The 26,740-nt window shown below is 31.3% G+C and overlaps 1 protein-coding gene across 1 annotated transcript in view; it reads right to left on the reverse strand.

Moving 5' to 3' along the window:
- Positions 1 to 26,740, reverse strand: part of LOC145333270 (uncharacterized) — a 90,209-nt gene that overhangs the window by 53,132 nt on the left and 10,337 nt on the right. The window contains exons 5-6 of the mRNA XM_080178402.1: positions 26,390 to 26,484; positions 26,035 to 26,091 (exon numbers count right to left, since the gene is read on the reverse strand). Of these exons, the coding sequence (XP_080034528.1) occupies positions 26,035 to 26,091; positions 26,390 to 26,484 (152 nt within the window). The remainder of the gene's footprint in view (positions 1 to 26,034; positions 26,092 to 26,389; positions 26,485 to 26,740) is intronic.

The following is a 26,740-nucleotide window of genomic DNA, read 5'->3' on the forward strand; positions in this document are numbered from 1 at the left end:
TTCCCCAACTTTGACTATGTCGCTAAATGTTATATCTGACTTTTGGTAACAATATGTCAGATTAGGTAATTTTCTCACACTGACTCTATGTCACTAAATTTCATATATGATTTTTGTTACCAATGTGTCAGATTAGGAAGTTTCCTCAACTCTGACTCTATGTCACTAAATATCATATATGACTTTTGGTAACAATGTGTCAGATTAGGTAATTTTCTCAACTCTGACTCTATGTCACTAAATGTCATATATGACTTTTGGCAACAATGTGTCATATTAGGTAATTTCCCCAACTCTGACTCTTATGTCACTAAATGTCATATATGACTTTTGATGATATTGTGTCAGATTAGGTAATTTTCTCAACTCTGACTCTATGTCACTAAATGTCATATCTGACTTTTGGCAACAATGTGTCAGATTATGTAAATTCCCCAACTCTGACTCTATGTCACTAAATATCATATATGACTTTTTGTAATAATGTGTCAGATTAGGTAATTTCCCCAACTCTGACTCTATGTCACTAAATGTCATATATGACTTTTGGTAATAATGTGTCAGATTAGGTAGTTTCCTCAACTCTGACTCTATGTCACTAAATATCATATATGACTTTTGGTAACAATGTGTCAGATTAAGTAATTTCCCCAACTCTGACTCTATGTCACTAAATGTCATATATGACTTTTGGTAACAATGTGTCAGATTAGGTAATTTCCCCAACTCTGACTTTTTGTCACTAAATATCATATTTGACTTTTGATGATATTGTGTCAGAATAGGTAATTTTCTCAACTCTGACTCTTTGTCACTAAATGTCATATATGACTTTTGATGATATTGTGTTTAGGTTTTCCCCAACTCTGACTCTATGTCACTAAATGTCATATATGACTTTTGATGATATTGTGTCATATTAGGTAATTTCCCCAACTCTGACTCTATGTCACTAAATGTCATATATGACTTTTGGCAACAATGTGTCATATTAGGTAATTTTCGTAACTATGACTCTATGTCACTAAATGTCATATATGACTTTTGGTGATTTTGTGTCAGATTAGGTAATTTTCTCAACTCTGACTCTATGTCACTAAATATCATATATGACTTTTGGTGAAATTGTGTCAGATTAGGTAATTTTCTTAACTCTGACTCTATGTCACTAAATGTCATATCTGACTTTTGGCAACAATGTGTCAGATTAGGTAATCATTATTTACCCTTTCCAACATATTGGAGGGGGAGTAATTAACTCCTTCCCCCCCCCAAGCAAATTAGGTAATTTCCCCAACTCTGACTCTATTTCAATAAATGTCATATATGACTTTTGGTAACAATGTGTCAGATATGGTGATTGCCCCAACTCTGACTCTATGTCACTAAATGTCATATATGAATTCTGATAACAATGTGTCAGATTAGGTAATTTTTCCAACTCTGACTCTATCTCACTAAATGTCATATATGACTTTTGGTAACAATGTGTCAGATTGTGTAGTTTCTCAACTCTGACTTTATGTCAATACATGTCATACGTGACTTTTGCAAACAATGTGTCAGGTAAAGTAAATTCCTCAACTATGACTTTTGGTAACAATGTGTCAGATATGGTAATTGCCCCAACTCTGACTCTATGTCACTAAATGTCATATATGATTTATGGTAACAATGTGTCAGATTAGGTAGTTTTCTCAAGTCTGACCCTAAATCACTAAATGTCATATATGACTTTTGGTAACTATGTGTCAGATATGGTAATTTCCCCAACTCTGACTCTATTTCACTAAATGTCATATATGACTTTTAGTGATATTGTGTCAGATTAGGTAATTTTCTCAACTCTGACTCTATTTCACTAAATGTCATATATGACTTTTGGCAATAATGTGTCAGATTAGGTAATTTCCCCAACTATGACTCTATGTCACTAAATGTCATATATGACTTTTAGTGATATTGTGTCAGATTAGGTAATTTCCCCAACTCTGACTCTATGTCACTAAATGTCATATATGACTTTTAGTGATATTGTGTCAGATTAGGTAATTTCCCCAACTCTGACTCTATGTCCCTAAATGTCATATATGACTTTTAGTGATATTGTGTCAGATTAGGTAATTTCCCCAACTCTGACTCTATTTCACTAAATGACATATATGACTTTTGGCAATAATGTGTCAGATTAGGTAATTTCCCCAACTCTGACTCTATGTCACTAAATGTCATATATGACTTTTGGTAACATTGTGTCAGATTAGGTAATTTCCCCAACTCTGACTCTATGTCACTAAATGTCATATATGACTTTTAGTGTTATTGTGTCAGATTAGGTAATTTCCCCAACTCTGACTCTATGTCACTAAATGTCATATATGACTTTTAGTGATATTGTGTCAGATTAGGTAATTTTCTCAACTCTGACTCTATTTCACTAGATGTCATATATGACTTTTGGCAATAATGTGTTAGATTAGGTAATTTCCCCAACTCTGACTCTATGTCACTAAATGTCATATATGACTTTTGGTGATATTGTGTCAGATTTGTTTGCATTGCCAAAAATGAGAAAATAACCTGACATAATGTCACTAAATTTCAGATTGAAATCTGAACTTTGGTCAAATTTTGTCATATCTGAACTTTGGTAACAAAGAGTCATATTGAGACAGATTTAAATCTGAAATCTAGTGACTGTGGATTTCTAATCTGACCGAAAAGGGGTAAAAACTACTAGGGAGCTTTGCTATATTAATATATAGAGTTAAAAGTAAATCATGATCATTTTTCGACTTATCATTTCTCTAAAAATGGTAACAATACTCTCATTTATTTTCAATTTTTTTGCTTAATTATAAAGCTAAATAAGGGAGGGGACAATGACAAATTTAAAATCTCCCGCCCCTTACCTTATTTTACAATTGATAAAATACGGAAGAAAGTTAAAATGTCAACATTTAAAGGGTGATTTTAATTAGGGATCTAAAAGGATAAGACAATGGCCGATAAAATAATATACATCCCCAATGATGATACACAAATTTACACCTTCTATATATCAATACTAGTGACTGAAACGTTTGGACAATCAACTCAAAGGAATAACCAATCAAAAAGTACCCAAAGTTTTAAACCTACAAATCCGTTACAAAACTTTAGGTAATAGTTTAATTAACAGTTCAATGTCCTCTCCTTCCATTAAAAAAACAAAATGTGAGGATGTAAATAAGTATCTAATATTGAATCTTGAAAAATGAAATCTTTGCTGGCGTAGAAAATATTTAAATATATTTTCCACTAGATTTACAAATCACAACGATCATCACAAATAGAAATATTGCACCAAAAGAAAAACTTTCCTTTAACATTTTTATTTTAATGTATTAGCTTTTATGCTATATTTACACTATGTAAAACAATTCATTTTGTCGAAATGATGATAATTGGTAATGTTACCCTATATCCTTTAATATAGAGTAGTAAGGTATTTTTTTGTCTGAATCTAAAGACTTTAGAAATTGGTGGTCTGAATTGATTGAACTTTTCAGATAAGGTTTAGAAATATCATGGGAAGGTTTTTTTGCTATTTGTCTCCCTCACTCTCCCCTAGAGGCTAGGGGCAAGTTAATAGTTTTACCAATAAAATAAATCTTTTAAAGAATGATCTTGGAATGTCAGCCATAACTTTTCAATATTTAAACAAATTAATTTTAAATCAATTTATATTTCAGTTTGTCAATTTATCTTTTTCATTATCTATCTATCCATACATGAATGCTATTTTCTACTTCATTTAAACAATAAACTATTTTTCTTCTTTTGCTGACTAAACAATTTTCATTTTTTGACATACATTTATTTTGTACTTTTTAACATGGGAATAGTTATTTTTTTTTATACACAGCTTTTGGCCTCTTGGAACTATTAAAACTAGTTTTAATCTTATAATTTTTCATTATTATGTCCGCGTAAAGCTGTCTATAACACGATGCTATAAATATGTATTCTAGGTTTCATCAAACTTTCTTATCCCTTAGCTAAAAGTTCTTTAGCACAAGAGTATTTTTATAAGAGAAGCTATCTGAAATCATAGTCGGTCCGTCCTTAACGGTAAGCTCTTATGATTAATTTAGAAATGTTAGAATTGTCCTATTGGTCTTTATAATCAAATCTTTAAAAGGAAATTTTATGTACAATTTTGTTTAGACGTATAAATTAATGTTCTGCTTGTTTTGTTCTGACACTCTACAAGAGTTGTTATATGTTTGTCCTTCCTTCTGATTTTACAGTTTCGCTGTTATGGATGTTGTCATCCTTGTTTATAAAATACTTCTATTTTGGCTACTCTTATGGAACAATATGTAATAGATGTAAAGCTTTAAGAATTGTGATAAACAAAAACAAACAAAAAATGTAAAATAACTTTTATGAATTTACTATTCTATTATTTTGCATTTCCTCTTTTGTGTCTTTTCAAAGTTAAATCCCCATAATTATGGAGATAAATGGATAGGTAAATTGGAAAAAAGGATATAGAATATTAGTGGATATTATGACAGGGTAAAAATTGTCGTCTATTTATCATGCTTACATGAACATAATATATTGGTCAATTCGTTCATCCATTAGAAGGGGATGGAATTGGGTAAATACATTATTGGAGATAATCTATTAAGTACAAATTTTCGTTGAGTATTTTCCTTTTTCCACGGCAGTAAAAAACACATGTAATTATAACAAAAAAAACAAAAAAAAATGTCATACAAAGATTTTAGTTTGGAAATAAAATAGATTAAAACTAAACACTGAAGCAATCGGAATTTTCCCTAAAATTAAGACCTAATTTTAAAGAAGTCATAGAAAAGATCAATAAATCATCGAATAATCTGTTTCTATGTCCCTGAAATAACCCCCCACCCCTCAATCAGCATGACGTATTACAAGTTGACCGATACAGATAGCATATGGCAAAAGCTGCAAAGGGAAAAGGAAACGAGATAATAGCATAGAGGGAAAGTAAAGGGTAAAAGGGGGAGTAAAAGTGCAGGGAGAGAGGGGACATTGGGCTGTTTACTACACTGGTCCCCAAAGTTTTCTTATTCGTTGACTTAACAACTTTGGTGTCTTTATTAATTTTGATTGGTTGGTTCATTTAGTTGAGAGGGCAAACATTTTTAACCACAAATTTAAATCTACAAAAGGTGTAATTTTGTGTATCATCATTGGATATGTTTATCATTTAATCGGCAATTGTCTTATCCCTATAGATCCCTGGGAAAAGTGGATGTAGACGTTGCTACGCGTGTCAGACGACAAGATTAACTCCGCCCATTTGGGTCTCGCTACACCTGTCGATTGTATCTACCTATCTATATATCTATATTTATATTAATCTATTTATATGTAGCTATGTCTATCTATTTAGTACTGATTTGCTTAATAATGTTTTGAACATCTATCAATCTATCCGTTTACTATCTATATAATAAGTATCTATCTTTCTATCTTTTTTATCTGAAGTTTAAGATCCCAATAACTACTGAACTCATTGGCTTCTCTATTTTAGGCAAGATTTACATAAGATTCTGTGTTGCTTTAAGGCTATTTAATTTTAAGATAATTATCTAGGGATGGTTTAAAGCTATTATCAAAGCCCTTGCTGCCCCTTTGAATACAGATTCCTTGATATTAGTGGCGCATCCGCTAGTATTATTAAAGAAGTTAAAAACCGATTACACAAAAAGAGCTGTCCATAAATAAATTAAACTTGTTTTAAAACAACGTACATAAAATTTGTTTAAACACTGTTACTCTATAGTTAGAAACTCGTACGTCAGTCCGTCTGAATTAATTCGTAAGAAAACATAATATTCATTAAAGCCTTAAATGTCTACCAAATCTAATCCTCAAAATGACATAAAACATGTTGATAATTTATACAAAGCTTTAATAATATATATATTCTGCCGTTTCAGAGATCTTAGTTCCAAGTATTGGGGGCAGGCAGACGGATACCAAATTAGACACATCACTCCCCCGAGGGATGGACCATTCATACCAAGGAGGGGGATGGGGGGAATTTGACTTTAAATTAATCAATGAATAGTTTGTACAAAGTAAAATAAATTAATTTATAAAAGGGTTCTTTTATTTATTACAATTGGAGGGTATAAATTTTTTTCCATTGTCTTATCCCTTAATATCCCTGGTCTCCGCCCAATTATGTTCCACCTTTCCTGTTTCCACCCCTTTTCTTGTGTGTTGTCACCTGGGGAATTTAAAAAGGAGTTTCTTCATTTAAGGAAATATTTAGACAGTTTTCCGCGATAATTAAAATAGAAAATTATAAGAGTAAAAAAAGTTCTCTTGGACCTTAGGGGCTGAACGCCCAGGCTAACACAACTTGTATTAATTTTATGAGTTTATTTTAATATTCGTGGAAAATTGTCTGTAATACGATGATATACATGATTTTTCAGTATAGATGGGAAAGGTACTAATCCAGCTGGTATAAATCAATTTTGAAGCCATACTGGAAATAAAGTTATGCATTATCAACAAAAACCCAAAAGCAAATTGAAGATAAAGATTTCAGTGACATTTTGTGCTGCAGTAATAATTTGCAGTCTGATAAAAGTTTACTTAATGGAAATTTGAAAATAAAAAAGATATTTACTAAAGCGAGGGCACACCATTTAAAAACTTGGGGGATTTTCTAATTTTTACCACTGCCCAATTGTCATTCAAGGAGTAACTAATTGAAGAACCAAAAAAAGAATATCTTTTTATATTTAATTGTACAGATTGACCCACAAACAAGTATTTTTTAGCATATTCAGCCCATTTTTCTCAATGAATTATTAAAAAATACATATGTCCTTGTTTTTCCACATAAGTAGACATAAATTTTTTTTTTTACATCAATTAGCAGCTGGGATTTTTAGAGCTGAAGTTTTTAAAAAGTGGCTGAGGAAAAAGTTACCTTTTAAGAAAAATGCTTTTTTAAAAGTGAATTGACTTGTTTTTTTTTACAATTTCAATACTTTTTTATAAAACTTATATAAAGATGTTTCCAAGAAATTTATTTCATGCTGAAAGCACTTTTTTCATACTGTATATGCAGGGATCTTAAGGGATAAGAAAATGAATGATAAACTTATCTATAATTTCAGTTATGAAAAAGAAATTAAAATTAAAATTATTGATGGATAAGTTAAGATACTGCTAATTTGTACAACCCAATAATGTTTCAAATTTGACTTGAATAATTTCAATTTCAATTTAACTAATAAAAAGAAAATATATAAGTTTAGTTTGAATGTTTTTCTGTCTGTAGCGAAGAATCTAGCTAACCACTGAACCAATATGCTTCTCCTTTACATTAAAACTTTGTATAGGTCCAGTAAAGGTTTTGTGAACTATTTTGAGGGAGGGTATCTCCTTCTTTCAAGAGACAATAAGAAAAAAATTCCCCCCCGCCCAAAAAAAAAAATCTTTTTTCTTTTTAAAACTTAAATTAAAGATATGGGGAGTTGACTCCAACCCTCCCCCCTCTCTACCCCAACTTAAGTTACCCTAGATGCTTCTAGAGACGCAGTGGTAAGTATTTATATAGTAAATTACTCTCTGTATCCCCCTGTTCACAACTAATTACTATGTTTCCTATTGTGATTACATTGGCAACTCAATAGTTGACACATCCCACACAAATATATAAACCCCCTTACACACATATTTCAGACAGACAAACATATAATGTTTTAAATACTTAGATTTTGGAACCAATAAAAATAAGAAGACTTATATATAAAAAAGCAAAGCTTTTTCGAAAAAGATTATTAGAAGGAAAGAAAAAGAGGGGAAAAAGAGATAGATAAATAGATAAATAGATAGATAATAAAGAGAGAGTGATTGATAAATAGATAGATAGATAGAGAATAAAGATAGATATAGATAGATAGATGGATGTATAGATTGATAGATAGAAATTTGGATAGATGGATAATTATATAGAAATTTAGATATATAGATAGAGATAGATAGACAGAGATAGATAGATAGATAAATTGATGGATATAGATAATAAAGAGAGAGTGATAGATAAATGGATAGATTGATAGACATAGATAGTTAGATGAAGAGATAGAAATTTGGCTAGATGGAAAATTATATAGAAATTTAGATAGATAGAGATGGAGAGAGAGAGAGAGAGAGAGAGAGAGAGAGAGAGAGAGAGAGAGAAAGAGAGAGAGAGAGAAAGAGAGAGAGAGAGAGAGTGAGAGAGAGATAGTGAGAGAGAGTGAGAGAGAGAGTGAGAGAGAGTGAGATAGATAGATTCAAAGGTATACATAAATAGAGAAGTAAAGATAAAAAGAGAAAGAAAACGGAAAAATATAGTACTGAAAACTTCCGCAGATTGAAAATGTACCGTCCAAGTATTTTTACTTTAAGATTTTCCAGACTTTATTTGACTTCTGGTCGCACATTTCAACCCTTAAATATATCTCCCTTATACCCAGGGAGGAAGGGGATATGCAACTGAAAATCATAATCATGTCCACTTCTTAGTTGCCTTAACAACTTTGGGTACTATTATTACATATTAGAAATTCCAAACTTTTCATGTGATAACTTCAGCCTAAATAAGGGGCAATTTTTCTATTCATTTAATCTATCTACATACATATAAATTTTCTGTATTTCTGTCTATGTATCTTTATATCCATCTATGTGTCTACGTATCTACAATTACATATGTATCTATGTATCTACATATCTATCTATGTATCTATTTTCATCCATTTATGTATGTATGTATATATCAAATTATCAATCTTTGAATCTATTATACCTATCTATAAATCTATCTTTATATTTATCTATCTATTTATGAAAATGTAAGTATTATTACTTGGATCCATAGGCGTCCAAGGGGGGGGGGTAATGGGCCATTTGGCACCCCCAAACGATTTTAGGGGTGCCGTAGGCACCCCCAAAATTTTTTGAACAATACCCCCCCCAAAAAAAAATTACCCCCAACGATTTTGGGGGGGTATTTACCCCCCCCCAAACGATTTTGGGGGGGTATTCACCCCCCCCAAACGATTTTGGGGGGGGGTAATTACCCCCCCCAAAATAAATGTTGAATGTTCTTAAAAAAAAAATTTTACTGAAAATTTTTTTTTTGGGGGGGGGGATCTATGATGTAATTGTAAAGCACTGAAGATTCCATAAAATAGATACCTAACTAAATTAAATATTTCATTAATAATGAAAAAGAATTTCTATAGGCGATTTCTTTTGGGAGGATGTCAGGGTGTCTCAAAACTAGTTATAAAACTTACCAGGACCTATAAGACTCTTCACTTTAAAGTATAATCATATTGGTTCATTGGTTAGTGAGTTAATTATTGTATTTTTATGTTCTAAAGAATGAGATACTACTATATATTTGAATAGTAGTGGCGCCCTTAGCATCTAAGAACTCGTGTTTTCTAAAGGGTAAAAAGGGAGGAGAAAAATAGCCTAGAACCACTCAAAGGATTGACCTATAATAGTGTGGAACTATCATGGGATCTATGTGAAGCTTTCCTAAAAAGGAGAACTCAGTATTAAAAGTAATGAAATCTGAAGCTATAGTCAAATAAACCTTACTTACTACTTTATGTTATAGGATAGTACTTATTATCTTAATAGATTAGGTAGGTGCTTTTTTTACATAATTAAATTACCCCCCCCAAAAATTTTACCCCCGGGGTAAATTAGATTGGGGGGGGTAATTACCCCCCCCCAACAGATTTGGGGGGAGTATTTACCCCCCCCAACAGACTTTAGGGGGGGTAATTACCCCCCCCAATCAAATTTTACCCCCGGGGTAAAAATTTTGGGGGGGGTAAAAAAAAATTTCGGCGCGCTTCGCGCGCCATTTTACCCCCCCCAAACACGAATTACCCCCCCCCCTGAAATTTTTTACCCCCCCCCAAAAAAAAGCTTGGACGCCCCTGCTTGGATCTTACTTATTATTATTTCATGTTCTCTAATAATAAAAAAAACTCACAGCGGGCTAAAATAACGATAATCACATCCTTTACCTTTTCCACGCCTCCTACTGGATGAACGAACTAACCAATTTACGTCAATTTTCCCCTGTCATAATATCAACGTATATGCTATATCCATTTCTATGAATCTATACATATATCCCAGGTATAAGGTATAACCAACAAGCTAAATAAATCTAAAATAATATTTGGGGAGCAACTGGAGAGGTCGTCAATTTTACGATGTGCTGCCCCCCAACGACAGCTGAAAAACACATATAGGTTTCGTGATTTTTTCCCGAATTAATTTCGAATTGGTACAAGCTGCATATATCCATCTATCTATAAAACTTGGTTTGTTGATTATCTATCTATTTATCTATCTATGTACTTGTAAAATATATCTATATCTATAGTTTTATCTTTTCAACTATATGTCTATGCATATATCCATCTATCTATAAAACTTTATCTGTATATGTTGATGTGTATTTATGTAGACAATTTAAGTCTAACGACCCTTTTACTTTTTATTTACAAAACACAGGAATCTTCACATAATTGAAGGGGAGGGGAAAGCAGGGATCTAAAGGGATAAGACTATTGCTCATAAATTGATGTACATATCCAATGATGACTCACAAAATTACTCTTATGGTTAAACTAATGGTTAAACTTTTTTGACACTCAGGTCCCCAAAGTTTGTTAAGTCAACAAGCGTAATTATAAAACTTTGGGGACTAGTGTAATAAGCAGTCCAATGTCCCCTCCCTCCCTGAGGGGGAAGATATTTTGTATTTTTATCTAAAGTAGCTAATTAAGAAAAGTGATTTGGATGTAGAGTTAACTGTTATAGACCTTTCACAGACATATTTTATATAATTACAAGAATGACAACATTAATAAAATATCTGAAACGGTAGGACAAAAAAAAACATTAACACTTGCAGAGTGTCAGAACTGAAAAAAAATGAATATAATTTAAATAGACGTATGGACTGTCTCATATTGATATAGCGTACAAAAAACAGGATATAGGCGTTCTATTATATCTCAATTATTAAAGAATATCCAATGAATTACCTACATAAAAAGTTAAGTTTAATCAGCCTTTTAAGAATATAGGTAAAGGTCTTTTTGCAGATTTATGGATTTAAAGGATGTTAAAAAAATGTGCATATATTTAAAATTCCAATTGCGCGGCTTGTGATAAGTTAGAATCGTCATAAAGTTTAGTTTGGTTATATAAGAACCATTCCTGTGCTATGTATAGTATAGGAGCTACATGGTAATATGTTCCAACTTTTCAACCTTTTTATAACAGTTTTCAACGTAACTTCTAAAATACAAATAACACAGAAAACAATACACTTTGTCTAAATGAGAATGATTTTTACTAATACCATGGGAAAATTCTGACATTCATTATTTGACAACTTCATAAGAAATCATATCATTCTATTATCTAATGTACCTGTCTATCTATCTGTCTAACAGTCTATCTATCTGTCTATCGAAAGAATGACAATTGGTTACCCTTCGACTTATGTCAACCTCTCCGTGTGAGATTCAATAATATTATTAAAATATAGGGACACAGTGAGAGGACAATGGATGAGCAAACACCACCTCCCCCCCCCCCTCGTTCTACCCACAAAAAATATACTAAATTAAAGAAAATCATAATAGTTGTTTTGGGCCTCGGGGCTAACAAAATTGGTGTTAATTTTAAGCTTTTTATCTTAATATTCGTGGAAAATTGACTCTAATTGATTTTTCAGTATGGCTGAGAACCGGTTATAATACAGCGGAAATTAATTGGTTTCGAAGCCATACTAAAAAGAATGTTACTTTTTCCTCTACTAGCGGTTGCGCCCCGTAGCAAGGAACTTTGAAGGGGCCTTAACTATAACCTAAAACCATCCAAAATAAATTTTCGAAAGAATGGCTTAACACCAAGTTTAATTAAAGTAAATTAATCTTCCTTTCAATATCAACAACTTTTAAAATGACGTAATGAAGAAAAAAATATAAATAATAATGTTTGTTTTTTAAAAAATCTAATACCATTGTGACCTAACCCAAGTAAATATTATGGGGGGAAAAGTTTGTACACACCTCGTTTAACTAACCTATCGAAATTAAATAATAAATACCTAAGGTTATTTGATATCGTGTTTGTAAAACTTCGAGTTCGAGTAAAAGAAGTTGTATCAACTTTTTTTTTTATAGCTAGCCGGTCCTTTTAGTAAGTAGTAAATGTAAAATTTTTCATAGAATTCAGATATGCAATCGGTTTTTTTGTAGACCTCTTATTTTTTAAGTAATTTAAGTTTAAAAAAAAAAAATTAAGTCGATTTTAAGGTACTAAAATGCAACAAAAAAAAGAAAGAAAATGGCCATTATGAACAAAAATAGTAAGATCTTTAATTTGACACCTTACTTTTTCAATTCTGTCAGGTAATTATTGAAAAAATCGATTATTTTAAACCCACGAGAATAAAAACTTTGAACTCAATTTTATCATTTCACAAGTAAAAAAATATGGGTTCATATATACCTTTAGAATCAGAAAAATATTACGAATCCATTGTAAGCAAAATTGAAAAAAAAAGTTTACAATATAGTATATAAACTACAATAAAAGGAATTATATGAAAATATCATATTATATTGTACAGGCAACGTCTTAACTCTTCAATTGAGTATAAAAATGGGAAGGGGGTATAGAGGGGGTAAAGAGGGGGTAAAAAAAGGGAAGACGATAGTGTTGCCAGAACAAAAAATACAATTGGCCATTTTTTAAATTTTTTATTTTTTTACTTTTTTTCAATTTTGCTTACAATGGATTCGTAATATTTTTCTGATTCTAAAGGTATATATGAACCCATGTTTTTTATGTCTGTTTGAGAAAATATTTAGGTCTAAAGTTTTTATTAAACCGAGGTTAAAAAAATAGATTTTTTCAATAATTACTCAACAGAATTTTAAAAGTAAGGTGTCAAATTAAAGATCTTACTATTTTTGTTCTTACTGGCCATTTTCTTCTTTTATTTTGTTGCGTTTTAGTACCTTAAAACCGACTTAATTATTTTTAAAAAAAACTTAAATTACTTAAAAAATAAGAGGTCTACAAAAAAACCGATTGCATATCTGAATTCTATGAAAAATTTTACATCTACTACTTACTAAAAGAACCGGCTAGCTATAAAAAAAAAGTTGATACACCTTCTTTACAATATAATATACCCTCCCTCCCCGCCTGACACAGGACAAGGAAAAGGATTATAATTGACGACAAGTTCTCTATTTGGGTGTTCATTCTCTTCCGCCAATATAAACTTGCAATCCAACTTTGATTTCCCTTGTCATTAAACAACCAAGCTTTTTTTGAGTGGATAAAATTGGGAAATTTAAAGGTTTGAGGGGAGTAATCTAATGATTTTTTTTAATTGTGAGGGTGTGTATGAGGGGTTTTTAAGTTGTTTTTTTTTTGGGGGGGGGGGCGGGGGGGGGGGTAATCGAATGTAATTTTAAGGGGGGTAAAATGAGGGATTTTTTGAGAGGGTATGAATGAATGAATATATATATTTTCGAATCTACATTTAATAAGATTACAATTTTATAAAAATTTATAATTTATATTACATGCAGACCATGGTCAACACCCTCCTATGATATGCTTCAATCAGTGGAGTCTTACAGTTGACCAGTTACGAATTTACAGGGCTACAGTTTAAAGTGCTTTAAAGCTACACCAAGCTTAAGAAAACCAGCAGGCTTCCTATGAGATGAGAAAAGGAAGGCTTATATAAACCTACTTTTGCTGATAATTTCATTGTTTTATTGTGTTAGAGTATTTTTTAGTTAAGTCAAGTTTTTTTTGATGTAGGTCTATATTTTTGCATATTTTTTACTTTAAAAGTGTATTATTTTATAGTGTATTTTAAAAAGTGTAATTTTTTTTGTAAAGTATTTTTTTTTTAGTGTTTATTTTTATGTTTGTCATTTTTTGTAGTTTAGGTATTTGTTTAGTTTTTTTTTTTTTAGTGTATTTTAGTAATTTTAGTATTTTTAGTAATTTGTCTTTTAAAGTAATTTATTTTATGATAACAAGTCTTTTTTCCTGAAATAAATGAGAGGATTTTAAAAAATTTAAAATGTTAAACTTTTTATTTATGAATGTTATATTTGATATGCTTATTAAGCAGATTCTTGTTGCGTAAGAAAGAAATAAGTTGTTATTTCATTTAAAATGAATCATTATATATGAAAATAAAGAAATATTTAACATTTTTATTAAGGAATGTACTTTACATAAATATCTTTATTTTCTGTGTGTATCCATTTCTCTTTCGATGTTTAAGTTAGGATTACTTACTTCTGGAGCTTCTAATCAAGGCTTGTCCTGCAGACAAATAATGTGCATCCCTAACAATTTTAACATTCTTTTTTGGGATTGTTCTAATTTTAAAAGTTTGATTTGGTAAGAGTAAGAGTAGATTAGCAGCGGATTGGGCATATTGTGTTTATATGTTTAGATTTACTATTTCAGTTTGTATATCATAATATTTTTGTTTATGTTTATTTTACTAATTTTACCTTTTGTGTTTGTGAGTTGATCTGAGTACTTTTGAAAAAAAAACTTGCCACAATTGTTAGCAAAAAAATTTAGTTTCATTTTGAAATGTGTTTAACTTAGTCACGCACTAGTATCACATTTTTAATTATTTTAATGTTTGCACAGAGAGACATGTTCTCTCTATGACTGCCTTTCCTCAACTGAGAGATAAAATCAACCTTATTCGACGTTCACTCAAAGCCCAAAAATAATGGACTTAAAAGTGTATTAAACTGTATATAAGACATTTGCGAATATATTGATACCATTAATTTGCCTCTTAGATAGAAAAAAGTATGTTTTTTTAATATTTTTCTCTTGCTACAAATCAAATTTCAAATTTGAGTCACCAAAAATGCTAAACTAATTTTTGCTCTAGAAGAATCAATTTTTGGAGTTAGAAAGTGCTTAATACCTCATTTTAATCGCCTGGCATTGCTTTATAATATACAGGTAATGACTTTGTTTTTTATGGAACAGCTGACTAAAAAATCGAGGTTTTGTGATAAACCCACTTTTGTTGATGCTCCATAAATGATATTTTTTTTTCCCAATTTTTTTGGCTGTAAAGAAGCTTTATATATTCATATAACATCCACCTAAATTTGACTTTTGATATTTTATTTATAACATCACCAGAGGGAATTGAATTTTGGAAAAAAAATATCAATTTATATTTTACACTGCTATGCATTGTTCTTGTTCTTGTTTCTAAAAAAAATTTATATTATAAAAAAGAGAATAATTTAACGCTTCTATAGGTATGTTTATCATTTTTCTAGGCTAAATATAACTATAATTACACCATTTTAAAGTTAGACATCATAACATATTAACACAATTATTGAATCGGTCTGTATCATTAAGCTGGCAACTCTTAAAACAGCTGCATTTCATTATCCTATTATATAAAGTAGTCAGCTTTTTTGTCTGTAGCTTAAGATTTTGATAACTAATGTACCTATTGACTTCTCTGTTTTATGGAAGCTTCTTATAGGTCCCGGATAGTTTTAAAATATTGAAAAAAATATCAATTCATATTTTACACTGCTATGCATTGTTCTTGTTCTTGTTTCTAAAAGATATTTTTATAATTAAAAAGAGAATTATTTAACGCTTCTATAGGTATGTTTATCATTTTTCTAGTCTAAATATAACTATAATTTCAGCATTTTTTAAACATCATCATATTCAAGTTATTGTAATTTTTTAAAAAAATATCAATATCAAGAACTATTGGAACAATTTTTACCATGCAAAACAAGGTGTTAGAAAGTGTAGGATCCCTCACAATATCTATATGTCTGTCTATAATGCATTACACATGTAATGCTAATAGAGATCATAGACATACAAGCTTTTTTTTTGGGGGGGGGGGGTAATTCGGTTTGGGGGGGGGTTAAAATGGCGCGCGAAGCATGTTGCAAATTTCCCCCCCCCCAAAAAAATTTTACCCTGGGGGTAAAATTTGCTTTTGGGGGGTAATTCCCCCTCCAGAAATCTGTTGGCAGAAGAAATTTTGTTTACCCCACCCAAAATTTACCCTTGGGGTAAAATTTTTAGGGGGAGAAATTTAAATTTAATTAAATAATTAGTAAATGCGCGAAGCGTGCAAAAAAATTTTTATTTTGGGGGAGGTATTTACCCCCCAAAAATTGTTTGGGGGGAGGTAATAATAATTATTTTGGGGGGGGGGGGGGTAAATACCCCCTCTTAAATGGTTGGGGGTACAGGTAAATATTAAATGAGGGGGGGGGTAAATGAAAAATTCGTTTTGGGGTAATCGCCACTTTACCCTCCCCCCTTGGACGTCTATGATAGAGTGGATGCTATAAGAGTGCTCTTATAATGTGAACTTCTTATAACTGAATGGGCTTCCAGAGACCATGAAGTTGGCCTAGTCACTACAAGGGAGAGTGCAGAGATATCCAGGGGGGGGGGGGTTCCTGTAAAAGTGTAATTTTTTGGGGGGTAATTACCCCCATTAATATATTATGTGTGGTATAAACCCAGCCTCTTTAAATTTTTTTAATAGGAGTAAAGAAAATCAGGAAAACTTAACAATCTAGAAATCAAACTAGCACCCCAACCAATAATCGGTTCCATGCCAAATGTAGGAGTCCCAAACGGAGGAGTGAAAAAACATTGGAGTGGACAAACGCATGAGTCCCCAACTTCAGAGTGGAACAAATGTAGGAGTGGGACAAACGTTGGAGTGGACAAACGCAGGATTTTTGGGACAAATGTTGGAGTGGACAAACACAGGAGTCCCAAACTATTTTTAAAATTTTGAATTCTCATTTCAATTTTGATTTTTTTTTATATAAACCCAGCCCCCCCCCCCCTTCGTCCAGTTACTTTTCTTAGTTAGGTTAGGTTAGGCCAGGGGGCTGAGCGCTGTGGCCATAGTCATTATTTTATAGACAGGGGTATAAAAAGATTCAAAATTGTCATATTATTAAAATAGCAGACACTCCTAGGTTTTATTTAAGCAATGTCCACTCTAACATTTGTCCACTCTAACATTTGTCCACCTCTGATGTTTGTCCCATTCCTACGTTTTACTCCGATGTTTGGGACTCCTGCGTTTGTCCACTCCAACATTTGGGACTCCTACGTTTGGGGTAGGACTCCAATAAGTAAATCTCAATAAAACTTGATAAAATTATGCAGAATATCAAAGTTTTCAATCCCTGAAAATTTCAACCATCTATCTTAAATAGGAGTAGAGAAAATCATGAAAACTTGAAATGTAGGAATTGATATAGCCCACCCCAGTTTATTGAAAAATCCTAATAAAACTTGATGAAAATATGGAGTATCGATAGAAAGAGAGAGAATATTCAATCCATGAAAATTTCAGCCTTCTATATTCTAGCGTTAAATAATTTTCTTTTTAATTATAAAAATATCTTTTAGAAACAAGAACAAGAACAATGCATAGCAGTGTAAAATATAAATTAATATTTTTTTTCAATATTCTAAAACTATCCGGGACCTATAAGAAGCTTCCATAAAACAGAGAAGTCAATAGGTACATTAGTTATCAAAATCTTAAGCTACAGACAAAAAAGCTTACTACTTTATATAATAGAATAATGAAATGCAGCTGTTTAAAGGATTGGCAGCTTAATAATACAGACCGATTCAATAAGTGAGTTTATACGTTATGATGTTTAACTTTAAAATGGTGTAATTATAGTTATATTTAGCCTAGAAAAATGATAAACATACCTATAGAAGCGTTAAATAATTCTCTTTTTAATAATATAAATATTTTTTAGAAACAAGAACAAGAACAATGCATGACAGTGTAAAATATAAATTGATATTTTTTTTCCAAAATTCAATTCCTTCTGGTGATGTTATAAATAATATATCAAAAGTCAAATTTAGGTGGATGTTATATAAATATATAAAGCTTCTTTACAGCCAAAAAAATTAAGAAAAAAAATATCATTTATGGAGCAACAACAAAAGTGGGATTATCACAAAACCTCGGTTTTTTAGTCAGCTGTTCTATAAACAACCAAGTCATTACCTGTATATTATAAAGCAATGTCAGGCGATTAAAATGAGGTATTAAGCACTTTCTAACTCCAAAAAATGATTCTTCTAGAGCAAAAATTAGTTAAGCATTTTTGGTGACTCAAATTTGAAATTTGATTTGTAGCAAGAGAAAAATATTAAAAAAACATACTTTTTTTTATCTAATAGGCAAATTAATGGTATCAATATATCCACAAATGTCTTATATACAGTTTAATACACTTTTAAGTCCATTATTTTTGGGCTTTGAGTAATTGTCTAATAAGGTTGATTTCTAGCCCTGACTGCCTTTCCTCAACTGAATATAATATAATATAATTCTTAAAAAAAAGAGGTTTTAAGATTTAAGGGGGGTAACCAACTCTTACCCCACCCCCCACTTGGTTGTCTATGAAACAACTTAACCTATTTATTAGGTGTTTTTTTGGCGAAGGTGAGCGGACACCCTCAATTAACCATAAAAGGAGGGAGGGCGGAGCAACTAAATTCTTGTCTGTATTAAAATACTTCACGCTATTTCGATATGCAGCACAACTATGCAGACATAATAAGCTGATACATTAATATTTAAGAAAGGCCTTTATAGTGCCTATAAAAATGACGTCATAATAGAATAGTCTTTTCGTCCATAGGGTCTAGGGGAGGACGGATTTGTCAGAAAATAGCCTAAAACCCCTACAAGACTAAATAAACCTACCCTAATAAGAATTACTCATTCGGACCAGCCATTTCCGTGATCTTTATCTACAGAAAAAACTCTTAATACTTTATATTATAGGTTGATATATTTCGGGATTTTCGAATTTTTTTTTTGAATAATGTTACAGACTAACAAACCCGTCTCTTGCAAATGATGTCACATAGAGAGAAAACTAATGGAACTATTTAGAAAAATTTTAAAGGGCAGGTTAATATTCACAATTACGTCAGGGATAACACAATGGCCGATAAATTGATGTACTTCCCCAATGATGATACACAAAATTACCCCTGTAGTTTGGACACAAATTGTTAGAAATCAAGTAATGAAAATTCGATAAAGTTTTTGAGCTAAAGAATAAGATATCAGGGTTATAAAACTTTGTGTACCAGTGTAATTTACAGTCAAATGTCGCCTCCCCCTCTGGAAAGATAGAATAATGGATAGATAGTTAATTTGCAAGGACTTTTAAATATTCAAAATATGTCAGGAAGAAAGGGAGAGGACACTGGGCCTAAAACTATTGAGATATCCAATGTTTTTTCAATATGTTCTCTAATTTGCTAGCATGAAAACTCTGGGTACTTTTATTGAATCTTGATAATGATATACAAAATGTTTCAACTAATATTTCTACTGAAGGGGTAATTTTGTTTACCATCATTGGGACTGTATATCAATTTATTGACAATTGTCTTATACCTTGAGATCCCTGCCAAATATGCAAGTTTTTGTTAATTTAACCTTTCTCTGTATGTGTCCTTAGATAATGAATTTATTTTAAATAGTTAAACAATTATTTTTTTCAGTATGGCTTCGAAACCGATTAATATCCGCCGTATTAGAATCGGTTATCAGCCATACTAAAAAAGCATGTTTAGCATTTTTTTAAAGACAAATTTCCACGAATATTAAAATAAAAATCTGAAAATTATTACCAGTTTTAATATTATTTATTTTTCACTTAATATCCGCGGAAAGCTATCTATAATACGATGCGATAAATAAGTTTTATAACTTTTAGTTTTTTATCTGATTTCATATTTTCAAATTCAATGTTAATTATGGAAATAAAGGAAGCAGCAATAATGTGCAGGGATCTTAAGGGATAAGACAAGGGACGATAAACTGATATGCATCCCCAATGATAATAAACCAAATTTCTCCTCCTGTGATCCAAATTATTGGCTGAAAAGTTTAGACGGCGCCGCCGCTTATTTGGATTCAGCCAATCAAAATTCAATATAAGTACCAAAAGCCAACTTATAAGATAACGTGGTTAAATGGGTTGTTATTTCACTAGTCCCCAAAGTTTTGTAATACAATTTCTTATTTATTGACTTGAAAACTTTGGGGACTTCTATTGAAGTTGAATGGCCAATAGTTTCAACCACTAATTGTAATCTAAGGGGTAATTTTGTGTATCATCAATTGGGAAGTACATCAATTCATCGGCCATTGTCTTATCCCTTTAGATCCCTGTAGAGTAGCCCCGGGACTAACAACAAACTTTAACAGTGAGAATAAACAAATTAGATGATATTTTTGTACATGTCAAAAATCAAAATTGAGTGGGAGTTCACTTCCGTACATATATCACAATAATTTTAAGCCCTTAAAACTGCACTTTTACCCAAAAAATTCTTGACAATAATTTTCTTGTGTTGTCATCCATATACGTCCAAAAGTAAGGGGAAAGTACGTGTTTACTCCCCACAACCCCCTAGAAATTTTAACCGCTAAGGTAACACCCCTTAAAATTAAAAAAAAACATTATATTTCCCCCATCAAACATTTGAAGCCCCTCATTCTTACCCCCTTAAAATAAAAAGCTTGGACGTTGTTATCTTTGTTGGAATATGAAACACTATGCCGACGAATGGAAGCTCCACGAGTGTCTTTAAAAAAAAAAGCCATGTGACGTCAGACGTCAATAGATCCATCTCTCTTTCAGGGGTTTCCTTCCCACTTCTCCTTTCATCCTTTATTTTAATGACGTCACACAACGAATGGATTTATTATTACTTGGAATTTTATGTCTCTAATAAAGTGAAACTTGTAAGGCTAAAATAACGATATCCCCCATCAACACCCTTTACCCAATCCCCCCCGATCCTACTGGATTAACGAATTGACCAATAAACAAGGGGAAACCTAAATTTTTTCCTGTCACAATGTCCACGTATATTTAGAATCCATATGCGGACGTGAAGGACCTCTTTCCAAAATTATTAAACTAACACCACACCTGTGCCTCTAATTTGTTTACTTTTCACTGTTGCAATTTATATATTGTTAGGAGTGGCGAAGATTCTCTATAATTTTATTGCACGACTTTTGTGACATTCCAATAAGTCTTTTGTTATGACGCAGTTTGGGCCAAGAACAAACCTATATCTTACCTGACAATTACTAAACTTACATATATTTTTTTTCGATAAAAAAGATATTTTTTGGAGTGGGGAGGGTAATTTTTTCTAGGGGGTATTTTTCTTAGAAGTAGAAACAAATCAGTTTTACCGTTTGCGAGATCCTTCGGTGCACACAGACAGACAGATAGACAACCTATTACTTTTTAATAATGATGTTAACTGCATACAATTCATGGACGTCCTTGTTAAAATGTATATAAATATTTTGATAGTTAGCTATTTAACATTTAAAGTGTCATTTTAACAACATGTAATTGTATTTTTAATGTATATTTGTAAATACTAATTTTCACTTAAAGGCCAAATTTATAGTAGCATAGCTTTTCAAATTTAACTCTATTCGGTCTTTAAAAGATAGATAGATATATATAGAATCATAGATGGATAGATTGATAGACATATAAAGATGGATAGATAGAAATAAAGATAGCCATTTAGAAAGATTGATAGATAGAAATTTAGATAGATAGGTAGTCAGAGCAAGCGAACGAGAGAAAGAGAGAGAGAGAAGGAGAGAGAGAGAGAGAGAGAGAGAGAGAGAGAGAGAGAGAGAGAGAGAGAGAGAGAGAGAGAGAGAGGGAGAGATAAAGAGAGAGAAAGAGAGATACACGGAAGGACAAAGAAACAAACATTGTATTGTAGTTTTACTACCAAAGTAAAACTAGTCTATATGAAAGGCGTTACCTCATAAATTATATATAAATTAAATAAATGATTTTAAAGGATAAACAAAACTTTTTTTGATATAGGGCATTGACATTTCAATAACTTTTTCCTTTCATTATTTATTAATTTTAACCTAGCTAGCTATTTGCATTTTTCAAAGCCCTTAATTATAGAAAAGGAACGCTTTTCGCAATGAAATATTCAAAAAAGATTTAATTTTACATGACATACATATATTGTCTATTTTCGTGATTTCTATTCGGAAATACAATGAATCATACATAAATAGGATTGTCCAATCTTTTTTTTTCGACATAGATACAATTACATACATATTTCATAGTGATCTAAAGGGATAAGACAATGGCCGATAAATTGATGTACATCCCCAATGATGATACACAAAATACTCTTTCATTAGATTAGTGGTTGAAACGGTTGGACACTTAACTAAATGAACCAATTTATCAAAATTCAATACATATCCACAAGGTTGTTAAGCAAAAGAATAAGAAAATGTTGTTATAATACTTTGGAGACTAGTATAATAAACAGCCCAATGTCCCCTCCCACCCTGCATGATTCATCCAAATAAACAAATTTTGTAAAATAATTTATATGACAGATACAAAGTATCATAAAAAGTATAAAAAAAAACAGACAAACGAACATTTCTAATTTTAGAGTATAGAATTGCTGATAAAGATTTTTGTTGATAAATAACGTAAACAAAATTCTGCTAGAAATTCCTTTTTAAGTTTAACGGATTTTTGTGTATTTATATAATTTCTGGCGGCTACGCCCCCTAGAAGCCTCTAGGGGTATTAAAGATCTGAGGAATGAAAGTCGCTCCTCTCCTCCATTTTCAATTTAGTTTTTTTAAAAAAAAGTAAAAAAAATATTTTTATGGGGGGTTGTCATTGTTTATTTGGAGGGTGGAGATACCCTTTCCAGAATAGTTAAAAACCATATCGGTTCAGAAGTTAGCGAGGTTCGCTACAGACAAAAAAAAACTTACTGGATATGATATTAGTTAAATTTTATAACTGCAGTCCTTTCATTCATGTAAAAAAGTAAGAATATTTGACTTCCGTCAGGAGAGGTAAAAAGTTAATTTATTATTGATCTAAATTTTAAGGAAAGTTAAAAATAATTTTGTGTTATAAATCTTATGTTTTCTTTCTTTAATTTTTTTTCTTTTTTCTTTCTTTGTCTTCTCTCTCTCTCTCTCACAAAAAAACCTACTACTTTATATATAAGGATATAGTATCTATTCATCTTGTATTGAAATGAAAAAGTAGACATTTCAAAATATAATATTTATTGGTCTAAAATTAGAAAGGTACTTTTATTCTGAAGTAAAAGTTAAAAAAAAACTTTCTCTGTTATTTTAGCAACTATAGTATCGTTATCATATTAGCATTAGTTTTACGATTCAGGTCGTAGTCAGTTATATTGTTGATGTTAAAAGCATAAAAAAAACATAAGCAATACTAAAGCTATTAATTTGCTGGGGTGCTGAAATATCTTGGGCCAAAAATAAATACTTTAATCTATTGAATTGTTTTTAAGAATATTTTCATCCATTCCAAGTTCGATAACTTTGATCTTTAAGATTTATACAAAAAGGAATATTTGGGAGAATTTCATTAATCGCTAATGGAACGTTTAACCCACTGTGATAATTTTTATTAGCGAAGCTACTTTATCATTCACTATTTCTGTCCGTCCTTTAGTCCGTAACGCAATAGTGGGAATTTGATTTATAGGCTGCCATTTAGGATGAATATATTCAAAACATTTATTTTTTGTTAACAGGTATCCTGTATACAACTTACTTTGTCTGTCAGTCCATTGGTCATGCAACAAGAAGACTCATCCTAACTTTATTCTTATTTACATCATCCCTTTCTTTTTCTTCCTTTTTTTGGTGACCACTGTCAAACGCTTTATAATTTACTTTGTTCGTCTGTTAATGTATTTTGTTGTGTTTTGCTACTTACGATATTGTAATCCTCGCCATCAAAACTAGATTCCAACATAAGAGGAAGGTTCTAAACCTGCAGGACTCTCAAAAACCTTACTTAATCGGCAAATTCAGGTAGACTGGTACCCAAAGTTTTAAGACCATGTTATCTTATTTATAAGATTTAAAGATTTGGTTAATTTAATTGTGATTTGTTGATTGTAGACATGTAGTGTCCAAACTTTTCAACCCAATAATTTTAATCTTCAAATTAAGCAATGGTGTTTATCATCATTGGAAACATACATCATGTTATCCTTCATTATCTTATCCCTTAGGATCCATGCTCAATTTAAAAGTAAGCAAAAAGAGGATTTCAAATCTCCAGGAATTCAAATCTAAAATGTGGGAAATCGCGATATAAGAGATTTTCCCAATATTTCCGATATTTGGTTCAAAAGATTATATAATCATTTTTAATTTCATCATTTTATTGGCCTAGCTATCTATCTATAGGTCTATCTCTCTATCTATTACTGGCTATTTAACTATCAATATGCCAATTACAGTGTTTTTTTTATGAGAACTTTTTTGAAAGCAATTTTACCCCACTTATAGTTATCAGAATTTAATGATTAACGGCTTATTTTCTTCGTTTTTTATAACCATTTATAGAACATCAAAAAAAATATTTCAGTTTTTATTAAAAAAGTAAAGTAAAATCAAAAATTCAAAACCTGGGTGTCAACATCTAAAAATGATTTTAGCGCATTTTTCTCATGCTCAAATCTTCTACCCTTTGCAAGAATGGCTGCAAAACGCTTTAAAGTTGAGATACATAGTTACACAGTGATACAGATACTTTTGGGGACATGTACTAGAACATATCAAAGTTTGAAGGCCATATCTCAACCAGGGAGGGAGTACTGGTCCCCCAAAGTGGACTACTGAAAATCCAATTTTTTCCTTGCAAAGGGTAGAAGATTTGAGCTTAAGGAAAATGCGCTAAAACCTTTTTTAGATGTTGACACCTAAGTTTTGAATTTTTGATTTTACTGTACTTTTTTAATAAAAACTGAAATATTTTTTTAATGTTTTATAAATGGTTAAAAAAACGAAGAAAATAAGCCGTTAATCATTAAATTCTGATAACTATAAGTGGGGTCAAATTGCTTTCAAAAAAGTTCTCATAAAAAAAACACACTGTATTTATTATCTATCTTTTACAACAAAAAAATGTATTATTCAGTGGTTTAATGAAGATATCTGTCTTAAACTTATTATATGACATCACTTTACGTCTACGTCCCTAGAGGCCTCTATGACCCTTGAGGTTGGGGGGGGGGGGGTTGTAAGTCGATCCCCCCCCTTTCAATTGTAGTTTTATAAATAAAAAGTTATTACACAAATTTTCTGGGAGGGGCATCTTTTTCTAGGGGCAATTTCTCTTGAGAGGGTGGTGGTATCTTCCCCCAAAATAGTCATAAACCCTCCAAAGACCTATGAAAAGCTACCCTGTAAAGGAGAACATTATAAGTTCTGTGGTTAGCGAGATCCTACAGACAAAAATCATACTACTTTATACTATTAGGATGGAAAAAAAATCCTTAAAATATTTTGCAAATTAATTAAAATTCCCCCCTACAAAAATGATCATTAAAAAGTCTGTGCTTGGTTAATGTACATGAAATAGGTTTATAACATTCAGGGGTCTTAAGGGATAAGACATTGGATGATAATCTAATCAATGTACATCCCAAATGTAGATTAAACTGTTGATTGAAAAGTTTGGACATTTGCTGGAATTAACCAAAACAGTTCCATAAAAGGACCCAAATATCTTAGCCCAACGAATTATATGAAGTTGCTATAAAGCTTTGGGTACCAGTGTAATTGACAGTCCAATGTCCCCTCCCTCTCTGATAACATTACATTAATAGCTTAATTTTACATCAACTAGGTATTAACATGAAATTCCAACATAAAATGTATGTAATAAAATATATGAAAGAATCGCCCAACGCGAATGAAACAGTCTACAAATGTGATTTCTCTACCTGGTTTTGTGTGATTGGACTGGGTTGAATTAAAGGTCGCCAGGTTGGTTCAAAACTCTACAAATAAAAAGTATACAGAGATATATTAATGGATTACAATTTATCTCTCGAATTTAAAAAGTATCTTTTTTTCCATCAAAAGATGTACCTATAAATCAACAAACCTATCTATCTATCTTTTTATCTATATACTAGTGGCGATTTCTCTTGGAAGGGTGTTGGTACCCTCCCTCCTAAAAGTATAAAACTTACCAGGACCTATATGAAGCTTCGCTGTAAAGGTGAACCATATCGGTTCAGCAGTTAGCGAGATCCTTCGGTACTGCTGGTACTTGTTTTAAATATCTAATATTACCTGAAATACTGGAGGTTGAATAAAATGAATATTGGGGCTGGGAAATCCTCCAAAACCTTCACACTCAAATTCGACTGTCTCACCAGGAACCAATTCTAAAATTAAGAAACAGAAATGGGTAAATTTGTAAGAAAACAGCTTAAAACCATCAAAAGGACTTAAATGCCTAAAAAAATAGCGGTAATCAAGATCTGAAGATATACAGAGCTGCATACAGACAGACCGACAGATGGACAAACGGATAGATGGTTAGAAGGATAGAAAGACAGACAGATAGATTGATATAAATACATATCATGGTTCTAATTTTAATCACAGATGTGTTTTTATTATATCATTTTGTATGAATAA

The sequence above is a fragment of the Acartia tonsa genome, chromosome 12, assembly GCF_053477335.1.
Source record: "Acartia tonsa isolate MP-2025a chromosome 12, ASM5347733v1, whole genome shotgun sequence".
In the NCBI taxonomy this organism is placed as follows: domain Eukaryota; kingdom Metazoa; phylum Arthropoda; class Copepoda; order Calanoida; family Acartiidae; genus Acartia; species Acartia tonsa.